Source organism: Neofelis nebulosa, chromosome 10 (assembly GCF_028018385.1).
Source record: "Neofelis nebulosa isolate mNeoNeb1 chromosome 10, mNeoNeb1.pri, whole genome shotgun sequence".
NCBI lineage: Eukaryota > Metazoa > Chordata > Mammalia > Carnivora > Felidae > Neofelis > Neofelis nebulosa.
The window spans coordinates 27,003,720-27,026,252 of NC_080791.1; the positions used below are offsets into that span (position 1 = coordinate 27,003,720).

Consider the following 22,533-nt stretch of genomic DNA (forward strand, 5'->3'; position numbering starts at 1 on the left):
GTTTTAGCCTCCGTCCTTGGGCTCTGGGTCCTCTGCCTTTTCCAAAGAAATAGTGAACCAGATCAGACCACGGCATTGGCACAAGATCACACTTTAGTTCAGAGACACATTTGCATAAATACTTGAAATGGACCCGCCCCTGCAGGTGCAGCCTGAGACCCTGCACGGCTCTCCACAGTCCTGCAACTCTGCAGCCCTTTAGGCAATGGATTTTAATACTGAAGACAGTCAAGGTCATTTCTGAAGGTGGCTCGGTGGCGCAGCTGTGGAGCTTTGACATTAGCCATCAACCCCATACTCCGAGTCTCTGTTTTACTAATTTTTTCCCCCTGAGGTAGATTATTTATCGGGGAAACCAAATAGGAAAAACTTTTTTTCATTTAACTCTACTAGTCCTTTGCAAACAGGCTGAGTCTCCTGTTTGGGTCAATAAGTGCATTTTTTTTTTTTTTTTTTTACCTTTTAACCTATGTCCTCTACCTGAACCCATACTAGGTTCAACCCACCAGATAGTAGACTTTAGGATCTGTTGTCCCCGTTCTCTTCTCCGCATTGTGAATTCATGCCGAATTGGAGTGGCCATGGCAATGGCAGGCCTGGGTAGGCCACGCCACCTCCATAGGTAGGGTTACCACAGTGGGTACCTTTGTCTGCACTCCAGCACCCCGAGTCCATGAGCACGAGACTGGCCTCACCCCGCTGGATCACAGTGGGCATGGCTGGCTTCCACAGGGCTTGACATCCTCAGGTTTCAGGGCCTCGTTGCAGGTGGCGGAGGCCTGGCCATGGGGGTCCCGACACTCCACAGTCCGCCGCTGCCGGCCAGCTCCACAGCTGCTGGAGCATTCAGACCAGTCCCCTAGCACCCACTGCGCGTTGAGCAGGGGCTGAATGATGTTGGTGGTTGCCCTCTCTTTACTGTTCTGTATGCTGAAGTTCACGTCATTAGGAACAAAGAAGGTATATTTGACTTTGGGGGGAAAGACCTCACCAGGGACAGTCAGGAGCTGCACGGTCAGAGGCTCAGGCAGGGGCCGGAAGCTCTGCAGCCGTTCCAGGGTGGCAATAGAACCACTATATTTAAGGATGGTCCCCTTCACCAAGATGTCCTGTTCTATGGCAGAGATGGCCAGGTTTCCATTGAGCAGGTACTGCCCATCGGCAGTCTTCAATGCCAGGTAGTTGCCATCGTTCTGGACCCCTGGATGGCTCCGTTGTTTCACATCAATGTTAGTGGCACCAGCTGGGATGGTGACAATGTCATTATAGCCGTAACTATGATAGGAACAGAAAGACACCCTTAGGACCAGTGGCTACCCAGCCCAGTGCCTCAGGAAGTTAGCACGCTGGTGACCAGGGTGGACAGACACAAACCACCAGCAAATCATCCAAGTAATTGCCCCAAAGTTCCTGATAAATAAGCTGCTGAGGCCAATAGGAATGTTCTGTGCATTGGGATATTCAAGCGTTTTTGCTTTGCCTGGTAACTCTGTTTCAAATGCTTGGAGTTTAGATGTGTGGATCTGGACATCAGCACAGAGGAAGATATCCCAGAAGGGTTTGCAAAGCTGCACCAGTGCTGCCAAACCTGGCTGCTCTTGGCTCAAGTGAGATCTCGAAACACTTTTAGCTCCTTGCATTGGTATATAACTTTGCTTGGCAACTTTCATACTCAAAGCTCAAACCCATGTGGAAAAATCTGTTCCACACACCCGTTCCAGAATCTAACCAGGGTGGACATCTCACTCTACCTCTTAGAGCCGATCAGTCCCTAGTATTTGGTTAAAAGGGCCCCAGGGCAGGAGCCAGAGTGATAAATGCTGCTTCTAGTTGCCTTCCTCCGGTGTGTCCAGACAGCATGAGCTGTGTGCTTCTGAGAAGATAGGATGCTGCTTGGGGAATGTGTTTCTTTCTCTCTTTCTCTTTCTCTTTCTCTTTCTCTTTCTCTTTCTCTTTCTCTTTCTCTTTCTCTCTTTCTCTTTCTTTCTTTCTTTCTTTCTTTCTTTCTTTCTTTCTTTCTTCTTTCAAGTTTATTTTGAGAGAGAGAGAGAGAGAGAGAGAGCAAGCATGAGTGTGTGAGGGTAAGGGGCAGAAAGAGAGTGAGAGAAAGAGATTCCCAGGAAGGCTTTGCACTGGCAGCATGAAGCCTGACATGGGGCTCACACTCACAAACCATGAGATCATGACCTGAGCCAAAATCAAGGGTTAGATGCTTAACCAACTGAGCCACCCAGGCACCCCGGGGAACATGTTTCAACTCTACTGTAGGTCTAGGGCTTTATGTGGGGTGTAAAAACCTTAGTTTTTAGTCTTCTCTTCTGGGGCAAAAGTGCTCGTGTTACATAGACTGGGAAGAAAGCAAAGAAGGTTGAGGACAGGCGGTCAGTTCTCTGCTACTCTTGCCTTTCTATCCACTCAGGCTAGCCACTTAGTTGAGGGCAGCTCTGAAAGAATCCACAGCCCCATATGTCTAATGCCTAAGAGAAAACCAGCTAACGGACCCAGTATCTGAATATCTCACACCACATGCTTCTTTTTTCTATATCCTTTGAGTTTAAATTTGAAGACTGCCAAGTTGTCTGTTGTAGGCTGGTTTTGTTCTCTGAGACCGATAAGGTGAGAGATAGTGAGAGACAGACAGGGGCACAGTGTGGCCGTGTAACATATGCCCTTGCCATTCCTCTCCGGGAATTGTATGCCACGGCAGGAAAAAGGTAGCGCAGGATTAAGACACCTGGGTTCTCTTCCCGGCTGTCATTAACTATCAGTGTGACCTTAGGAGCATCATGTGATCTTTTCATGCCTTAGTTTCTTTATCTGTAAATGGGGAATAATAGCATTGGCCATCTGATCTTATTTTAGGAATCAAATGAGGCTACAGGGATAAAAGCACTTAAATACTAGTTTTATGAACTTATGGCTTTAAGACGTGACAAAGCATCCAGAGTTGTCAGAGTCATGAAAGCCCTAAGGCCACCAAGACCCGCCCCCTCTTTGTACTCCTTTCTGAAAGATCCACTTGAAGAAAGGGTGGGACTCACCAGGTGTAGGGTGAGATGTCCTTCCCAAAACAGGCCTGGGAGAGCTTCTTTCTGGCCAAGGCCCTGGTTAGTCAGCATAGCTGTATTGCTGGTTGACTCAGAGCTGATACACCCCTATCCTCGGGGCCTCTGGCTGCCCTGTGCACCGTCCTCTCTATGGGTCAGACACTATGCCAAGGGTTCCGCCCATCTTATGACTTGTTATAATGATTCTGAGATAGGGGGGCCTCCCAATGCTTTACAGAGAAACTACAGCTCAGTGCTGCGTGGGTATTAACTGGCCGCTACAGTCCACACTTAGGCCGATGTGATTCCAGCTCTTCTAGAACCCAGGCACAGGACTATGGGTGTTACTCACCTGGAGGGGTTGAGGGAACCAGACACCTTCCTGCAGGAATTGCCTTTGCCCCCACACACACCACATTTGTCCAACTTCCTAGGTGAGTCCACTACATGGTCACAGCCAGCCTTGACGCACTGGCCACGGACACAGATGGCCAGAGTCTCGGGCCCACAAAGGGTGCCATCGATCACCTGCAGTGGGGAGAGGGAGGGCAACAGAGGGCATGGTGTGCACAGAGGGAGCCCACAGGTGGGGTCGAACCAGGTGGCCTTGCTCCCCACCCATAGTTCTGAGCTCCAGCAGGATTCTCACCTTGGCCTCAAACACTTTGAACTCACTCCTTCCCCGGGCTCGGCAGAATAACTTGCAGCGGTCCCGGGGGGACACCCCTGCGTACTTGGGGACCCACTGTAGGAGGTTCCCATCCATGTCCGTGTAATTGTAGGCATTGTACTTCTCACACTGCTGCTCTCTGAAGCTTTTCCCTACAAAGAGTAAGAAATTACATGGAGGTAACATGGCTTGCTAGAGCAGGGATGACCCAGCACTAGAAATGCCAGGATACAGAGCCCCTTTATTCCTCCTGGTTTTGACCCAATCCCAGGACACAGGTCCAGTGTCATCTGGGCTCAACATTCCTAGACTCGCCCAATCTAGGTCCATGTGGCAAGGTAAGGATAAATGTCCTTTCCATTTGGGGAAGATACCAATTTTATCTTATAAATGAATAAACTTAGTAGTTACAGGGGACAACTCAGTAAGCTTGAATGCTCCATGGAGTATATTTTTGGGACCCTGCTAATTGTGCTCTATTTTGACTTCCTTGGTGACATTGGACATGTATCCAAGAACTCTTAGATCTATCTCTGGTTCTGATCTTGCCCCTATTCCTCACCGGCTATAATTCTGGCTGTCTCTGGAGGGACCTCCATTTGTAGTAGTGAGATTACCTCCAGCTCAGCAAAAGCCCAACTCCGTGTGGCTTCTCCATTAACTGGTTTAGTTTGCACTTGGGGATACTGCCACATTCTGCTGTGACACTGGAGTCAGGTTTCTGCTGAACATTTGAGCGTCTACATCCACTATTTCCAACCTGTTGTTAAGTCCTACACTCTATTCAGGACAATCTGTGATTTTAAGTGTCTCCTTCCCACTCTCACCATCTGAGTCCACCTCCCACGAGCAGAGGCATTGCGGTTTCATGTGAGACCTAGTTCTCAGCCTCCTCTCCCATCCTGCTACATGCTGCTTCCAGAACAATCTGTCAGGAGTAACATATGTTGTTGTTGTTGTTGTTGTTTTTACCCCACAATCCTGAAATTAAACCTGCTCTTAATACCGAGGTTCTCCACCCTAGTTGTACATCTGCATGGCCTGTGGACACTTTTCATAACACAGATGGCCATGTCCTACTCCTCAGATTCTGACTCAATGCACCTGAGTAGTCTGGGCCTCTGTGTTTCAAAAAGCTTCCCTGACGGACAGCCAGTGCAGAGAATCTCCAGATACCATTTTTAGCTTTCACAAACCTTTGTTGTGTAGCTTTGAAGGGCTAGTATGCCGCTTGACTCCACCTGAGTGAATCCTAGCCCCTCTCAAACCTTTCCCATCTCCTCCCTGGCACACATCCTCCTACACCTCATTCCTATCTCCATTGTACAGGCCCTGCTCAGCCCTAACTCCCTGTGAAGGTTCAGACTAGCTCAGGCTTTTCCTTGCTCCGAATTCTTCATAAGTCTAGGGGTCTAGGCCTCGTAGATTAGGCTTTAACTGCTTTGTAAAAGGCAGGTGGATCTCTAACTAGACTGCAAGTCCTTTGAGGACATGTCTTGTGCATTTTTACAAGGTCATTTATAACACCTATTATAGTTTGAGCCACACAAGAGGCACTAAAAACCACTTGATTGAGAGGACGGACCCTGGTGCATCCTGAGATCATACTATCACCATGTCTACCTTGTGCCTTATAGTCATCCCTTCTCCTTTCTCTCTCCTTCTCTTTACCCCATATGCCAGGCAAATTCTCATGATTCCAGGGCAAAATTTCTAGAGCCTCATGCCATTGTTGATCCCTCATGCCATTGCAAAACTGCAAAGCCTACAGATTCCCTCGTTAGACACCAACCCAATGTCAGTGTGTCTTTGCACTTGGATGAATCTCCCTTAAAACTCTGCTTGTCTTTTGCTGCCTGCCAAAATTTCCTGGAGCTGCACAAGGGGGAGTTGGATGGGATGGTGGGGAAAAACGTCTAATGATTCCCTCTCACCAGTTCTGCTGCTACCCCTGCTGCCTCTGAGTTAATGTGTATGCTTTCTAGCGGGAACTAGGGGGTAGGAATATATGCCAACTAGAGGTGGTGCTGCTCCCTGGTAAGGTTCCATTAGGCAGTTGCCATGGCCCCAAGGGAAGATGGGCAACTCTTCTCAGAAGGAATGTGCACTAGAATCAGATTCAGAAACCCTCCCTCCGCCCTAGGCTGAATGTTGGCTGGAAAGACAGTGGAGGTTTGGCTCTGACAGTTGCTTTGGAAAACACTTCTATTCTGCACACAGACGAGGGTTCAGATGCCTCCAGGAGGATTAGTATCCTAGACTCTCGCCTCTCTGCAGAGCTCCCCGCAACCCCCTGAATGAGTTTGGTTGGGAATGACATCCTCTATTTCCACATCTTAGAAGACAAGGGCAATTTCTTTCCTTGACTTTGCTATGCTCTCCCAGCCCAAGTGAAAGCTGTCTAGGGGCCACTAAGCTTTGCCCTAAAATTTGGTGTCTTGCAGAGTCCATTCATATCTGGATCTCAGGAAAGCTCTGCATCCCCAGGAGACCCACCCTACTTCTTGTCTGGGGATTTGCTGCAGTGACAACAGTCGTGGCCATCAGTGGTCATTACCATCAGGGGGGCATTCCTCTGTGTGGCAGGACTGATACTTAGCTCTCCGACCCAGGCAGTATCTTCCTCCATTCTGAGGTTCAGGGTCCTTGCATTCACGATGTGAAAACTGTACTCCTCCTCCACAGGTCCGGGAACATTCTCCCCAGGGTCCCCATGGGGCCCAGCCTCCATCCACTACAGCCTGAAACACACAAGGCCGCACTAAATCAGGAGAAGAGGTGAGGAGGCCTCAGCTGTCAGTGTAACAGGGGGCCATGGCCCTGACCTCCTCACCTAGTTATGTTCATAATAATGGTGGGTGTTGTTCAGTAAGCTTCCCTAATCATTTGTTTAATGACTGTGTGATTTGCTTGGTTATCGTCTTCTTGAACATGGAGGCTGTGTGGGACTTGTTCACTGCTGACTCCCCTGTGTCTAAAACAGCGTCTTGCTGTTAGTAAGGTGTTTGGTATTAGTTGTTGAATGGAACAACATTTTATGGGAATAAGGTTGTGTCTAATGCAGCAATTCTCCATCTGGGCCAATTTTATCCTCTGGAGACATTTGGCAATGTTTGAAGACATTTTAGTTGTCACAACTGGGGAGGGCATATGCTGCTGGCCTCTAGTGGATAGAGGATGGGGTGCTGCTAAATATCCAACAATGAACATCTAACAGTGACAAAGACATCCTCCCCTTCCACCCCCAACCAAGACTTATGCAGCCCCAAATGTCTCTAGGGCCGAGGTTGAGAAGTCCTGGTTTAAAGTAATAATTGCTGGGAACTGTTGCTATCTGTCTACCAGCTACCAGTTCCAGTGGTAGGATAATGTCCGGGAAATAGAGTTGCTTCTATCTTTACAATCAACCCGGGAGAACAGAACTTTGCCCTTGACAGGTTCATAGAGTTTTCAAAAGCGAAATAATTTTTTAAAATGACAAAAGTATTATTTACTTATGTAAAAAAAGAAAAACCCAGAAAAGTATAAAAGAGAAAATAACACTTAAAACAAACAAACAAACAAAAAAAAAAACACTACCCAGGGCGCCTGGGTGGCTTAGTTGGTTAAGTGTCCGACTTTGGGTCAGGTCATGATTTCTTGGTTCGTTCAGTTTGAGCCCTGCGTTGGGCTCTGTGCTGACAGCTCAGAGCCTGGAGCCTGCTTCGGATTCTCTGTCTCCTTCTCTCTCTGCCTCTCCCCTGCTCTCTTTCTCTTTAAAAAAATAAACATTAATTTAAAAAATTAAAAAAAAAATACCACTGCCCAAATAAAACCACTGATGTAATTTTCATTGATAACTCCTTATACTTTTGCTCTGAATAATAATAAAGATGCGATGTTTTTACTTTACATACTTTTGATTCTGTCATATAGTGTTTTATGAACTGTTTTCTGTCCTTAAAAATAGATGGTAAACATCATCCCATGATCATTCCTTGTCAAAGTCTCCCTGCATTGAGTTTGGCTCTGGTGCTGGGGAACGTTGGACAGACCCCCTCCCCTCTCCTCAGTAATGCATGAAGCACATGCTATGGGGGATGGGGGTGGGGGTCAGTACCTAGAAGAGAAGCTTAGTGTTTGAATGGGGAGGATAAGTGGCTGAGGATGAATCCGTGAATCCTGCCCTGGTGCGAGCTTAGATAGAGTGTGGCTTACCTGGCCCGAGCCTGCTCCTGAGCCTCAGTGCAAAGGACATGCCACTGAGGATAGTCCTCTGGACAAGGAGTGCTCAGGCCATCCCGGTGATTCAGTGCTGGACCGGGACCAGGCTGCAAAACTCAGCGGATGCTGTTTCATAGGCAGGGCTCCGTGACTCGCAGTAAGAGAAATGTGATCAGCCTCACGGTTTGGAAGTATTAAGAGCAGGGCAAAGAAGCGAATCATTTAAAAACTCTTGCTGGCATAGCCTTGGTTTTTCTTGTAAGTTTACTCTGTCCTAGGCCAAGTTTTCTCTGCCTGGTCAGAAACAGCTTTGATTCCTTCTCCCCTCTTGATTATTGAATTCTCACAATTAATCTCATTCTCCTGACCTCTGATTATGAATGCAGCTCAGACACAGGTAGGATATGGATACCTTTCCCTCAGTTCTTGAATGTTCGTCTTCTGTTATCACTCTATCTGTTTGTAATGGAAATCATGATGGCCTCCCTCTATTGAATGGTGAAGTTCTGGCCTTTGTGCTGGAATGCTTCATACCTATCACCAATCCTCACAAGCCTTCAAGTCAACCCCAAAGCAATTACCAAGGGGGAGTTCCCAAAATGCCCTGAGCACTGGTGGCCGTCATCCATCTGCCACCATCTGTCATTCGAGAGTACAGCCTCGAAGAGTTCCTCTTGAGTTTGGGTAAATATGCTTTGCTTTGTTTGCTAAAAGATGAGTGATTTTACTTAGAGGTCATGGTTGCAGCCTAGCCCAAAGTCTCTCAGTTCATGGCCCTCAAGTGTGGTTTCCTCCTTGAAAACAGCCTCCCCTTCCCTCTCCTTCCACACCCCCAAGTGGCTGTCCCTCACCTTGGGCCTGTCCACTTCCTCCTCAGGCAGACAGCTGCCATCCCAGCAGAGGTGCCCAGGCCCACAGGGTGTTCCATCAGCCCATGGCAGGCTGCCGTTCTTCGTGTGGCAAAGGGGCTCAGCACCATCCATGTGGCACCAGAGCTGGGCGCAGATGTCCTGTGCAGAGGTGTTGGGGCAGTGGCGGAAACCCAGCCCAAAGATCTGCTTGCACTGTTGGTCCAGCTCATACAGGGCCCTGCGGCCTGGGAGGTCTGTAGGGAGGGGCAGGGCTGAGGTGGGAGCATCCAGAAGACAGTCTCCTGAGAAATGGAGGAAAGCAGAAGAACAAGAATGAGAAGCAGGAGTTTCCCTCTCTCAGCTCTTGTAGCCTCCCACATTACACTCCCACATTATTGCTGGTGTTGAAGGCCCAGCCATCGTAGTTTATTTGACAAGCTAAAAACTGTCAACACTCAATCATCTATATGAGCCTATCCCATTTTTGACTATCAGTAGTAAACATTTTACTAGGATTGAATTTTTTTTGTTGTCATCCAGAACATCTTGAATACATTCAGTGTTCACCTAGGGAAGGCCAGCTAGCTGACATACTAATTTACATCACATATAATTGGGGATGTAAATGTGCTCTCAAAAACCATGGCATGCAAAATAAAGTCAAAGGATTGGTGTTTGGATAATCTATTATTTTTGTATCATAGGTGTCCCTATCTTCTTCAATGAGAACAACCACAAATAAATTATGTTTTCAGTGCTTTGCCCAATAAGTCAAACTGTTTCAACCAGGCCACCCCTCTCCCCCATCCCCCTTGCCCTTGCTCTCACACCACTCATTCCCTGCCTCTTTGCCATTTCTAAGCTGCTGCATGATCTATGTCTCCAGTCCGGATGCTCTATTCTCTCCTCTGTACTACATTCTTCCATCCCTTTGAGCTCTGTTCAAGCTCACCTCTTCCAGGTAAACCTTCTCAGACTAATTCTACCTGCTCTGTGACTAATCATCTAAATTAGCCCAGCACACTGGCCGCTAGAAGATAGGGCAAGGAAGAGCATGCCTTATGAGGATGGTTAGCCTGCCATAGCACGGGAGGTTGGGTGAGGAACACATCTCTGGTGTCTTCTATCCTAAACGTCTCTGATGCTTTGTGAAGGAGCTCAGCCAGAAACAGCGCAGGTGCCAACGGCAATCTAGCAATCCAGGAGGTGGGCTGGGCAGACCTCAACCACCAGCAGCTGGCCAGAAAGAAGCAGGGAGAAGCCGGAGGGACACCTACCGTGCCCGCCGTCCAGGAGCTCCGTGAGGTACATGGCACTGCAGGGAGACCAGGGCAGTGTCTTGTTTAGGTGGACGAAGAGGGGTGCCATCATGTGGTGTTTGCCCATGGGCCCAAAGAGCCGTGCACAGGGCTTGGAGTCGTCGTGGGGCATGCTGAGGACGTGCCCTGGGGTAAAGAGAGACCTGAAGTCCACCCTAACTGGCCTCCACTGCCCTCCACTCTGCCCTGCCCCTCCCTGAGGGCTCCTCACAAGCCTAGCACCAACCCACCCCCCTCTTGTAAGACAGTTACCCTCTGCTGACAGAAGAAGGCATCTCAAGGGCTAACCAGTCACCAGCTCCTCATGGGAACAGCCATGCCCCTGTTCCTTAAAGATTTTTGTTTCAGGCTTCACTCTGGGCTTTTCTCTCTCGGGAAGCTTTCACAGAATACTGAGGAACATTGATTTCCCTTTGTTTTCTGCCTCAGCCTGTCCTAAATTCACATGCACCTCAATGATTTGCTTGCTTATGCAGTGCCAATGGATCTTCCCAGAATTCTTACCACTTAGCTCTGGCAAAGCATCGCAACTCGACCTGAGCATTTATTTCATTTGGCATTTTGCTGGTGACCTCTGCTGATGGTCCAAGACCCTATTTTCATATTATGGCCTCATGCTCAGGGTGGCAATGGAGAAAGCACAGTATCTATTTGCATATAATCAGTCTGTCATAAATCTGAGTAGAACCTGGCCGTGTGTGAGATCTGCACTCCTTAGACCTGGGCTGGCCTGGATTTGGAAGCGGCAGTTCCCTCTGACACAGTACAGTAGATGTGGCATGGCAAGTCTTACCTAGCTCGTGGGCCAGAGTGTAGGCTGCTTGGAGCCCCTCATCCTCGATCACGGAGCAGCTCTTGTTAGGGTCACAGATTGTGCCAATGTCCGCCACGCCCAGGGTGTCACACATCCCCTCCTTCCCACAGAAGTTCTGCTTGGCAGAGAGAGAGAGGGCATGAGAACAGACATCGAACAGAACATCTTTCTGTTTCTGCTCTTCCTGAGTTGAAGGAAAATTTTTAAGCCAAAGGCCCTGTTTCTTCACAAAGGCCACTCGTGTGAGGAAACCCATTTCTTTTTCTGTGTTGGTGTGTCCTGGGGCCAGCTTGTTTTGGAAGGCAGGGTAGCACAGGGGTTATGAGTACTGACCTGCAGCAAGACTGTGTAGGCTTGACTATGAGTGCTACCACTGTGTGGCTGATCTGTGCCTCAGTTTCCTCAGTTGTGAAATGGGGCTTTGTGGGGCTGCTGTGAAGACATCAAGAGTGCCTGATACATGTTATTAGAGTCTTCAGCCTTTGGGAAGCTCTGTTTCAATTTACCAGACAGGAGGGCAGGCCTGCCTCCTGGTTTGGAGGTTACCAAATCTCCGGTTACCTGCCTCTGTGTTTAACAACCACTGCAGATGGCTCTCCTCTCTTCGTTCCAACTCCCGATCTCTTACTGGGCAGTGTGAGCACATTTCCTCTTGTTATGACCTCAGCAGACAGCTGGTCACAAACTTTTGGAAAAGGGCCCTTGCAAGATTCCTGTCCTTCCCCTGCAAATACCTCACACTTGTCCTCATGACCTCCCCCTCGTTGTCGTTCGGCACGTGAGGCTCCTGGCGTCCAGCTGGGGCCAGCAGGGAGACATTTCCCATGTTTGGGCAGGCCTTAGTGGCCCTCCCTTTTGATCCGCCCATCCCGCCTCCCTTCCTCCCTGGGGTTTCTGGAGCCAGCCCACAAACCTGTCTGGTGAGCAGAATGGCTGTGTCAAAGTGTTCCGGGTGCCGGTCGCTGGGCTGGTTGAAACGCCGCTGCCAGTTGCAGAAGTTACGCAGGGTAAGGCCACCGTTGTCAGACACTTCTGGGCCCCACTTTTCATCTTCCACGATCAGCACTTTTATCACCATCAGGTTGATGGAGTTTCTAATGCTGGGATGCTTGTAGATTCGGGCTGCCACAGACATTAGTGTCAGGACGTGGTTCTGTTGGGAAGAAGGGGGCAGGTTGAGGGGAGGGTTACGTCTCCTGGCCTGTTGCCTGCCCACTGCCACCACCCCTTGATATGCGTCCTATGTGCCAGGCTCTGTGCTGAGCGCTAGATTTGCGGCATGTTGCTGAAGACTCACAAAACCCCTGAGGCCCTGGCGTTGTATTCCTTCATTTTACCTGTAAGAAAATTGAGGCTCAGTAACTGACCCAGAACACAAAGCTAATGAGTATACTGCCAGCATTTGAACCCAGATGTCCTGGTTCCAAAACTTGTGCATTTAACGTCTTGACCAGCCGCAGGTGACTCCGTAAATCTAAAGTTTAAATGCAATAAAATTAAAGTTACAGTTCCTCTGTCACCCTGGCTACAGTTCAAGTACATCAGTAGCCATCTATGGCTCAAGGCTTCTGTATTAAACTCAGCAGACAGAACATTTCCATCATCACAGAAAGTCCTATTGGACCGCACTGATTATTCTGCCTTAACGTTGACATCAACCGCCTCTGTGCCAGCCACCCCCATCCCCTCTCTGTTCTCAGCCCAGAAGCAATTGTTTGAGTGTTCGAGGTTAGTAGAATGTGCCCCTTAGAATCTAGTTGAGCATTTTCCTGGTGCCTGTTGGGTAACTTCTACTCTTCAGGATGGGCACTGTTAGCCTGCAGATTGCTCCGATAATCACTACTAACAGTAGCCAGCCTGCACCAGTCACCAGACCCACACCTTACTCGATGCTAACTCATGCTACTCATACCTACTCATGCTAACTCTGTGCAGTAGATGCTGTCACCCCCATTTTACGAATTAGGGAGTAGAGGTTCACACAAGTCAAACAAGCTGCCTAAGGTCACACAGCTCTTAAAGTCGGGACACCAGCCCAAGCACGTCTGTCTCTGAGGTCTACACCCTTTGCGTTAAGTTTTCCAGTGCTTGACTGCTGGTTTCTAGACAATCCCAGAAGGTCTATTCCCTTCTGCCAGGGGCTTGAGAGAAGTCAGTGGACCTCATGAGACCCAGGCGCTTAGGATCACACCTGCCTCCAGTTCTGCCCAGGCCAGCTGAAGGAGTCCACATCATTGCTTGGCCTCTGTCCTACCCCTGGGTTGTTCCCAAGGCTTTGGAAGCAGCCAGATGGAGCTCACTGTCCTGCTTCAGGGACCTCTAGAAGTGAGTCCTCTTGGACTATTGTGCAGAAGAAAAGGGGGAAAAGGCACGCGTGCTTTCAGCCAGGAGTGTGGCCAGCTGAGCCTGCCATTCATGTGCCCTGCTCCCTGTTTCCTAGGGCACTGTCTCCCATAAGCCTTTCTTTTTTTCTTTCCTGTGGTCTGGAAGGTAGGAGTGGAAGGAGGGGAGAGGAGGGTGAAAGGCTAAAGAGGGACAGAGGTGAAAGGCTCTGTCGGTTGAGGCCATGTGTGGGAGTTCCAGACGAATCCCATTATTTGTGAATGGGATCTGTCTGTTCACCTCGCAGGCAACGAGCCAGGTATTTTGTAAGCCCTACACACAGGGGTTGGCAGGTTCCTTAGCGTGTCAAGCACTCCAGCTATGTTTAGGCTGATGTAAACATCTTATCAGCAAAGCTGAAACTTGGCACTTGCTCCTGGAGCCGGATTCCTGAGGGAAAAAAAGCAATCACATCATTATGCAACTGGGGGTGAGGGCTGAGGAATGGGAGCTCGCTGAGGCTGCTTCCTGGCCAGGCTTCCCTGTTTCCAGGGGGCAGAGTCTCCTGCGCTCTTGCCCTAGGAAGGGTCAAATCTGATGGGCCAGGGACCAAGCCCTAGGGTTTCTTCAGAGGCAACCTGCAACTCTCTTTACAAGATTTCTTCCTTTTGAGTCCCAATTTCACAATCTCAAAACTGGGGAGATGATGTCTTACAAAAAAGGCGTTAACACAAGATGCCAGCTGCTCAGCATTGGTCTCGGAAGGCTTGAGGTTTAAGAAGGATCTATATTCCCAAGCTGACCAGATCAGACTGGGGCTCTTGGGCAATGCAGCTGAGTGGGGACCATGCACCAGCCATGTCCCCAGGGAAAACCAAAGGCACAGGGGTGTACATTTGTGTACAAAGGAGGGGCTGAGGCATCAGCGGAGGCTTCCCGAAACTAAGATTTTCAGGGAGTCTCCTCCTTTGCAGTTCAGGGAGCTCACAGCATCTTCTCCAGATACTAAATAACTGTAGGGCTGAGCAGGCTTGAGAGCCATTTTTTTTTTTTTTTTCAAGGCAGTGGATTAGACTTGAGAGCATTTGGATGTCCTTCTGGTTGCTATTTCAGAAGATAATTTCCATTGCTACAAATTCTCATAGAGAGCTACAAGAACTATGTGGTCAGTGTGTCTGTTAAAATCCCAAATCCTGGTCCTCCCCTTCTCTCTTGTCTTGCTGAGCTTCTGGGGATGGGAGGCACTGCTATCCCCACTGCTAGCTCCTCTAAGAAACTATGGCAGGAAAGCCTGACGTTTGCAGTGCCTCTTGCAGTTACCTAGGGGCAAGGACCTGGGGAGATGGGGTTGGCTGTTAGTCTGTGAGAGTCCGATTCTCAGTCAGTACCCTAGGCAAAAGGCTAGGCCCGACTTACAGTCCCACAGAGAGAGGGCTCAGGAGCCAGTGAAGGAGGTCAGACGGCTCACTCCACCACCTGGTATCCATATATTCCTCTCTGTGCACCACACAAGTGTGGGCTACTTGCTAAAGAATGTGAACAAGATGGTGCCCCTGGTGGTGTGGGGGCCCCAGCACAGCAGATGACCTCCAGCAACCATGTCAGGTAAGTGGGAGCCCATGACCAGCCTGGCCAGGGCTGGTCCAACATCCCCGCTCTTGAATGACCTGGGGACCTCATGCCCTTAATTCTCACTGGGAAAAGGCGGGGCACTTTCTAGGGAGTCTCCTCCACTAGTGCCCCTAGGACCTGAAAAAGAGAAAGAAATGCCCTAGCCAGCTAGGCTGAGACATAGCACTCTGATTCTTAGCAATACAAACAAGGAGATTCCTCCCCCAGAGCTCCCATGGCAGCCAAAGCCAAGTGCAGTGGGAGTCCAGGAGAAGGCTGGGTCTGGGCCAAATGCATTTCCAGCGGCTTCTTCTGCTCTGTCATCCCTATGCTTGGCTCATTTGCTCTTCACACTGTGGGTCCCACCGCTTTTCCTTGCTGCACACCTGGGAGAGGCAAGGCAGGGGAGCACGGCAACATGGAAACACTCTGAGCTCAGCAACCAGTGCCATACTTTTCCTACTGGGGGTCTCCCTAGGGCCCCAGACTGCCGAGGAAGTGGGGGAGAGGCCAAAGAGAGTAAAGAAGCAATTGGAGAAGAGGGAGGGTCCTGCACTGATGTCCTTCACCGCTCCTCATTCTCAAAGCAGCAAGGGGCGGGGCACCTGGGTGGCTCAGTCAGTTAAGCTTCCCACTTCAGCTCAGGTCATGATTTGCGGTTTGTGAGTTAGAGCCCTGTGTTCGGCTCTGTGCTGACAGCTCAGAGCCTGGAACCTGTTTCCGATTCTGTGTCTCACTCTCTCTGCTCCCCTCCCCACTAGTGCTCTCTCTCTCTCTCTCTGTCTGTCTCTTGAAAATAAATAAAACATTAAAAAAACCAGCAAGGGGCAATGTCCCTCTCCAAAGGTATACACACTTACTGGAAGCACAGTGAGCCAAGCTTAAACACTCTGAGCTGAGCAAGCTGGAAAGGAAGGCCTCCCTGCTGCATGGGACAGCAAAGCCAACACAGCAGTGGGCTGGCTATGAAGGTGTGTGACCACACTACCCTCCTCCTCTGACAAATGTCATCACCGAAGGCAACTCTGGTATTAATTCCTCTTTGTTGAGCACCTACTATGTGCTGCGCACTGGGTCAGGTGCTCTCTATATTGTCTTGTATCCTCAAGACAATGCTAGGACATTGGTATAACCGGTTCCTATTTTGCTGGCGAAGAAATCGAGGCCCAGAGAAATTGGTAACTTACTCAAGGACACTCAGTCATTTTGATTATCCTTCGAAGCATATGCTTTTACTCACCACACTGCTGCCTATCCTGGATGCTGCAAGGACAGCGACAGCATAGCCAAAACAAACCCAAATCAAGCCAGCAAGCAAGCTTACCCCTGGCATTGTCTACACCTGGGGAGGCAGAAGTGGCAAATCAAAGACCTTTGAATATCAAGGCATTTTCTTTGGGAAAAACTGTGTATTGTTGATCATTCTTGGAAGAGACTCCTCTTGGAAGGAGAACATAATTCACCTGGGACGTAACACTTGTCTTTCCCCCATCCTCATGGGGGGTATAGAGCCAGTGGGGGTGTGTGTCTGCTTCTGTTTTTATCCAAACCAGGACACTTTTGAGAGTGAAGATGATGCTATTAATAATTATGCCAGAACAGGCCTAAGTGGGGATTGTGCTGGACACACTGGGATAGGTGGGCTTGTGGGAGACATTTTCCCAGAGGATATGGGTAAAGGGGAGATGGAATCGCTAGGACTTAACCCTTTCCTGAAATCCTTTGCTGGTAGCCTGACATCTTGGGAGTCCTCTGGTCTTCTCTGGGGATGATGATTACCACTTCTAGGACTCTCCCTGCTAAGCAAAGAATTCAGAGCTCAGCTGGCAGCTGATCCACCAGCAGGATGGATTTTTCAGACTGAGTGTGGGGCACGGCTCAGCCTGCCCCTCACTGCGTTCCTGCTCCAGATTCATCCAGGGAACAATCAGCAGCAGCCGGATGCAGACAGAGTTAATGGCCTCTTCCGAGGTGGTCCCTGCTTTCAGAAAGCCCCCTTTGTCTGAGCTCATTAACTCTGAAACCAGATAAGAAGGTGGGAGGTGGAGGGGGGGGCCCTTCTGTCAAGGGATTAAGTGAACTCAAGTGTACAGAGTTCTGGAAAACTTCATTGTTGCTTAACAGTGTGACCAGCTTCTAGCATGGCTAATTCTTTCCCTTGGCCTTGAGGTGGTTTCTTCCCAGGATAGGGCCTCCCACTTTGGCTGGGCATCTTTGGACTGCTGGATTCAATGACCTATTCCCACAATATGGACAAGTGTAGGGCCACAGAGCCACACACCCTTCTCATGCTAACGCAACCTCATGGCACAAGAGAAAAAGAGCACTGCACTCAGGTTCAGGACACTTGGATTGTGACCCAGACCTGCTGCTTACTAGTTGTGTGACCTTGAGAAGGTCACAGATTCCCTGTGAGCTGAACCTTTTTCCTCTGCCTCCCTCACAGGTATTTCCGCTGAGGCGATGCATACAAACCATTATGCAAATTGAACGCACTCAGAACATGGTTTCCCCACATAGTGCTGAATTTTCTAGAAGACTCATCATGAAAAGCGGCCTCACTGATGCTTACATTAGCACTGATGACCTAGTCCAGGTGTCTGGCCTCACAGATGAGGAAATGCAAGACCTCAAGGGGGTAAAATCCCTTCATCCTTACCTTACACCACTGCCTGCTAAGACACCCCAAAGTGCCTTCCATCTGTGCAAATGAAGTCTCTAGGAGATGCCTCGGAGAGTTACTTATAAAGAACTGGATTCTATTTTGGGGATATGGATCTGGGCAGGCAAGGTCTTGGGGAACTAGAGCATGACATTCATTCTTGTCTTAGCTGAGCTCATGGACATGTTTAGGAAGTCCAGGGGATTGAGCTGAGAAGTTCAAGTGTATCCTGTGGCATCTCCACAGCTGGTAAGCAGTCAAAGCAGAGGGGTCAGTGGGATGTCACAGAAGCAGCTGTGCCTCAGCCCCTGCCCACCCCAGCGTGGTGACAGCAGGCAGGGGTATAAATTGGCTGTGACATAATGAGACCAAAGGGGAGGTGATGGAGTTGGTACAGCTGAGACAGGACTTTTCCTTCAGGTATAAGACCTGGAAGCAGATCCCCTAGGGAGAGGCCCTCAGCCTATACAGGTGCCTGATGCCTATTCTGATATGCTTTTCTGATCCATGGAGGCTGGCTGGGTGCAAGGAGTGTGTCTGTGGGTGGTCCAGAAACAGCATATGGGGAGGGAGAGGGGATGGGACAAGCATGTACTGGGTCATCCGGTCAGAAATCTGTAAGGGTAGAAGTGTTCCTGGGTGCCTCTGTGAAGAGAACCCGAGGCAGACCCAGCCCAGCCCAGCCAAGTATATCCTTGAGGTAAATACTCAGTATCTTAAGTTACTAGGTGATGGGCTGAGTGAGATGGTAGGAAGACAGTAGGGAAAACATTTTGGCTCTGAAGCCTGAAAAGTAATTACTTTATCTGATGCTTCCTTGTGCTCTTGTCTTTCCTACCTCCTGGTTCTCAGGCAGATGTCAGAAACTGGTCCATGCATGGGGAGTGGCTCAGCACCTCAGCTCAGGGTTTGCAATGATTGTACTTTCAGCCTTTCTCTGGTAGAGCTCCCTAATAGCCAGGTGTGGTGGCCCTAACCTGTGATGGGAGAAGCCCCATTAACCACCCTTTTGAGGACTTGCTTGAGGAAAGGAGTCAGGGGAGTTGGCTGGTGCCTCCTTTTGCTTTCAGGGTGGGCAGGGAAGCAGATATGCAGTCATCCTAGACCTAAAGCCCATTGGAAAGACCACACCGATGGCTCAAAGCTGCCTTACCAGCACGTGGCAGAAGTGAATACTACAACAGTGTGCAAAGGAGCCTGCTTCTACAGTAACCAGAGAAGCAGCCACATGGGCCACTCACCCCTATCTCTTCCCATCCTTCCATCTAGATGCATTTCCCCGTGATTGCAGAGTGAGAAAGATGGGGTGCATCATCTAGACTGTTCGGCACAGGTGATGCTGAAGCACTCGGTGTCCCCAACAGCTGGGCATGGGCTGATCCTAGAATAGGATCACTGGCCAAGATTGCCATTACTGAAAAAGTATCAACTAAACTGCGTCAGTGGCCAGGATCTCTGCTGCAGGGATCTATGACCGCTGGGAGGGCAGGTCTTCTCTACCTAGCACGCCCCTGGTTTTGTGCTCCTCAGGGGAAGAGAAAGTACGGCCCTCTCCTGGAACCCTTGTACTTCACCTGGTGCTTGGGGGAGGTGTTGGGACACAGGGTGACACAGATACCTCTTGCTGAGTCTGCACCACCTCTGAATCTAGTTAGATGTGGTCTGGCTACAGGAGCTGTCCCCTGAACTCCATGTTCCTGCCCAGCCAAGCTCAGTAGAGAGCTGTGTCTGGGCTGAGAGCAGCTGGGGTGGACCAAGGAGAGTTCTGGCTCCACAAGGAGCGTTCACTGAAAGAGTTCATATCCCCACTGCTTTCTCCCCTCCCTTTTCCACTGAAGCTTCAGTCTCCCAGGCTAACCCCCCGGCAGAAATTCTGTTCCCCTCCCTTCTTGTGCTGATGCTGGCACTGCGAAGTTCTGCCCGGGGCTGAGTGCCAGGTTGGCAAGGTAGTCCACGCCCCTTGATCAGAACCAGCTGGGTACACAGAAGTTGGGCAGCCCCCTTCCAGGTTCAACTCCCTCCAAACAATGTCTTTTGCTTATGGCAACCTCAGTTCTGTACATGAAGGCAATGAAACAGCCACATCTTTCCAACCCAGCTGACTTTCCTTGGGAACCTGTCAGGTCTGGAGCCAGTAGAGGGCTGGGAAATGGAGGGTGGGGAGGATGCTCTTCCAAAATGTCCCATTTTCATCTCTGTTGGGAGAGGCAGGTGCCTGGGTTGGGGGGTGGGGGGAGCTGTTGTGCTTGAAAACCCACTTTTAGTTCAGTTTGCCAAGTGCTGAAGGAGATTCAGGATGTGAGGGGTGAAGGTGAGTAGCAGAGGAGGAGGCGCCAGGACCTCCACTCTAAATTAGAAAGGACGGGGGTGGGGTGGGGGTGGGGGGGCAGCAGGTAGCCCAGGGGTCAGAGGCTAAGAAAAGAGTTCCTGCACCTTCTCAGAAAGGAAAGAACCTTGTTTGGGGTCGGTCTTGGAAGGATGAGGGATGTGAAGGGTTTTCTCAGAGGAACTGGAAAGGGAAGATTTTGGAGGCTCTAGGAGGTGACTGGGGGCCTCCAGGCAAAGCGAATCCTACCTGCAGGTCGGCTCCATAGAAGGCAGCCATGGACGCATCGGCCACCAGCAGCGTTTCCACGAAGCGAGCCTCAGACACAAAACGCTTGGTCCGACTCGTGGCCCCCAGGGGTGGTGGCTGCTCGCTGGCGCCTTCTGCATCCTCTTTGCCCTCCTCCTCCTCCTCCTCCTCCTCCTCCTCCTCCTCCTCCTCCTCCTCCGTTTCCTCCTCCTCCTCCTCCTCCTCTTCCTTCTCCTGCTCCTCGTCTCCTTTCTCCTGCCTCTGACCCTCTCCCTTCACCTCCCACTCGGGTCCTCCAGGGAGGGGGTGGGCTTCAGAGGCGGCGGCGGCGAGCCCGGGGGTCCCGCGGCGCGGCCCGGGCCCCCAGCGCTGCAGGCGGTGAGGCTGGTGCAGGGAGCCCCCCGCGCCCTGCGGCTGGATGGTGAACTCCTCGCCGTCCAGCAGGAAGGAGCCGCTCAGCCCGCGGCAGAGGCTGACGGCCGCCAGCGACTCGGGCTCCCCATTCACCGTGCCGGAGAAGAAGCAGTCGCGCAGCTCCCGCTCGCCCCCGGCCGCCCCGCCGGAGCCCCCGAGGCGCTCGATCTTGAAATTGGGCGCTAGGAAGCTGGCGTCCGGCGCCAGGCGCAGCACGAAGCCCTTGCCGAAGGCGGACAGGTGGAACGTGAGCTCGCCCGCGCTGCCCGGCAACCGCGTGGGCTCCACCAGCTCCGAGGCCTGCCCCCGGGCGCCGGGCCGGGCCGGGGCGCCGCGGGCCAGCGGCGGCGGCAGCAGCAGCAGCAGCAGCAGCAGCAGCAGCAGCAGCAGCAGGAGCGGCGGCCACCGGGGGGCGGCGCGGGGCATGGGGGCTCCGGCAGCGGCGCAGGAGAGGGAAGAAGGCGGCCCGGCGCGGGCAGGTGCCGGCGGCGCGAGCGCAGCCCGGCCGCTCTCTCCAGGAAAAAGCAAATCAATCAGCTCGCTGGCCGACTGGGCCAGCGGGGGCCTGGCGGCGGCGACGGCAGTCCCCGAGCGGCCCCTCTGGCTGGCGAAGGCCGCTCCTCCCGCGCCCGCCCGCCGAGCAGAGCGCGAGCAAACTGGCGCCCCGGGCCGCGTGCGCCCGTCCTCCGCCCCTGCCCCGCACGTAGTCCCCGCGCAGCCGCCTCCTGCCTCCTCCCCACCCCGGGAAGCACCGAGTGGGCTGCCGAGCCCTTCGTATTTATACTTCCTTCCCGGCTTTGACATAAGAGGTTTATTTTTGATCTCTCACTATTCCCGTTTCCCCTCCCCTGGGATCAGAGAGAGAAACTGAAAAGAGGGAGCGAGAGAGGAGAGAGAAAAAAAATTGGATGAAATGTAAAACCAATCAGGAGTCAGGGAGACGCGCTCCCCCCCCCCCCCCCCCCCCCCGCCCCAGTAAGTGTCAACTCCAACTTTTTTCCCCTTCCCTTTACGCGCGGTCCCACATTAACTCCTGCAATGCTGGACTGGCCCTTCAGACAGAGTCCTTTGGGAAGGCCCCAGTTGCTACCTCCTTCAAGGCCAAGTGCCCAGGGCACAGCTCCAAGAGGCTCCTGCACTCGCCCCAGCGACAGTGTTCCCATCCCTGTAGAATCACTCTGGGGATCCCGACTGTTGTATCCCGACTGCTGGGGATCCGATGTGTAGAAGAGAGGTCTCCAGAGAAGGTTCCAGAGCTTTTCAATTGTAAGGCCCAAAAGGGATGTAGGAAAGGTCATACTAAAATCATGCTCCCCACTAAAAACCACATTTGCACCCCAAGCTGGGGATCGGGGACAAATACCACCTGGTTAACACAACCAAGGTCTCGGTTACTTGCCTTGTCCAGGGGCTGCAGCGCAGAGCCCAGCACAGCGGTAAATTCCGAGAGGTAAGGTTGGCAGCAAAGTGGAATCACCCCAGAGGGAAGGTGAGCATTTCCCTAGGAAGGCTGCAGATCTTCAGGAACTGCAGTTTGGGCCCTGAAAACTTGATTTGAATACTGCTCAGTTTTTTTGGGGGCCTTGATGAAAGGTGGCAAGCCCCCTCACATGGCACTGCCCACAGCTGTGGGTACAGATGTGTGTGAGGGTTGATTCCTTCCCACACGGCCATCTCCTCCAGGGATGAGACGGGACTGCAGCCCAGAGAGAGAGAGAGGGGTGGCATGATCTACAGTCTTCACTGAGGGCCACAAAACGAAGCACTTAATGTCACCCCAGTCTTAATGGCACAGCTCTGGATTGGATTCAGGGTCCTGTTCTCTAAGTACAGGCTCTAGAGTCACTCCTCTCTGTGCTTGCTCCGAGTTGTCAGTGTGGGAGATTCACTGGCATCAGGACCTTTAAAATCCCCTGCCAGCTCACCTATACCCAGCTACCCAGTTCTCTGCCTGTGTTGGGGGTACTGGCAGTTGAGGTCCTCCCTGCTTCTTTTTAGCCCAATTGAACTGGTAGCTATGGACGTTCAGCATGCATATGAGACCC

The 22,533-nt window shown here is 51.2% G+C and overlaps 1 protein-coding gene and 1 long non-coding RNA gene across 3 annotated transcripts in view; one reads left to right on the top strand and one right to left on the bottom strand.

Annotated features, from left to right (window-relative positions):
* Positions 1-17,572, top strand: part of LOC131487067 (uncharacterized) — a 73,626-nt gene extending 56,054 nt beyond the window's left edge. For both annotated transcript variants that reach the window (XR_009249592.1, XR_009249593.1), the window contains one exon: positions 17,284-17,572. This is a non-coding gene — a long non-coding RNA (uncharacterized LOC131487067). The remainder of the gene's footprint in view (positions 1-17,283) is intronic.
* Positions 76-21,319, bottom strand: ADAMTS8 (ADAM metallopeptidase with thrombospondin type 1 motif 8). The gene is made up of 9 exons (XM_058687325.1): positions 20,075-21,319; positions 11,818-12,057; positions 10,884-11,019; positions 10,049-10,216; positions 8,772-9,073; positions 6,275-6,458; positions 3,697-3,869; positions 3,400-3,575; positions 76-1,275 (listed from the first exon to the last, which is right to left on the bottom strand). The coding sequence occupies exons 1-9, from the start codon at positions 21,290-21,292 to the stop codon at positions 705-707; spliced, it is 3,168 nt and encodes a 1,055-aa protein (XP_058543308.1). The 5' UTR covers positions 21,293-21,319; the 3' UTR covers positions 76-704.
* Positions 21,320-22,533: the final 1,214 nt, after the last annotated feature.

Bases quoted from the DNA above. Each gene is read 5' to 3' on its own strand.
- ADAMTS8 (XM_058687325.1), bottom strand. From the start codon at position 21,292: ATGTCAAAGCCGGGAAGGAAGTATAAATACGAAGGGCTCGGCAGCCCA. The intron at 6,459-8,771 runs GTGAGGGACAGC...TGTGTGTTTCAG, and splicing joins AGGAAGTGGACAGGCCCAAG to GCTGTAGTGGATGGAGGCTG. The intron at 3,576-3,696 runs GTGAGAATCCTG...TCCCCACTGCAG, and splicing joins TCAAAGTGTTTGAGGCCAAG to GTGATCGATGGCACCCTTTG.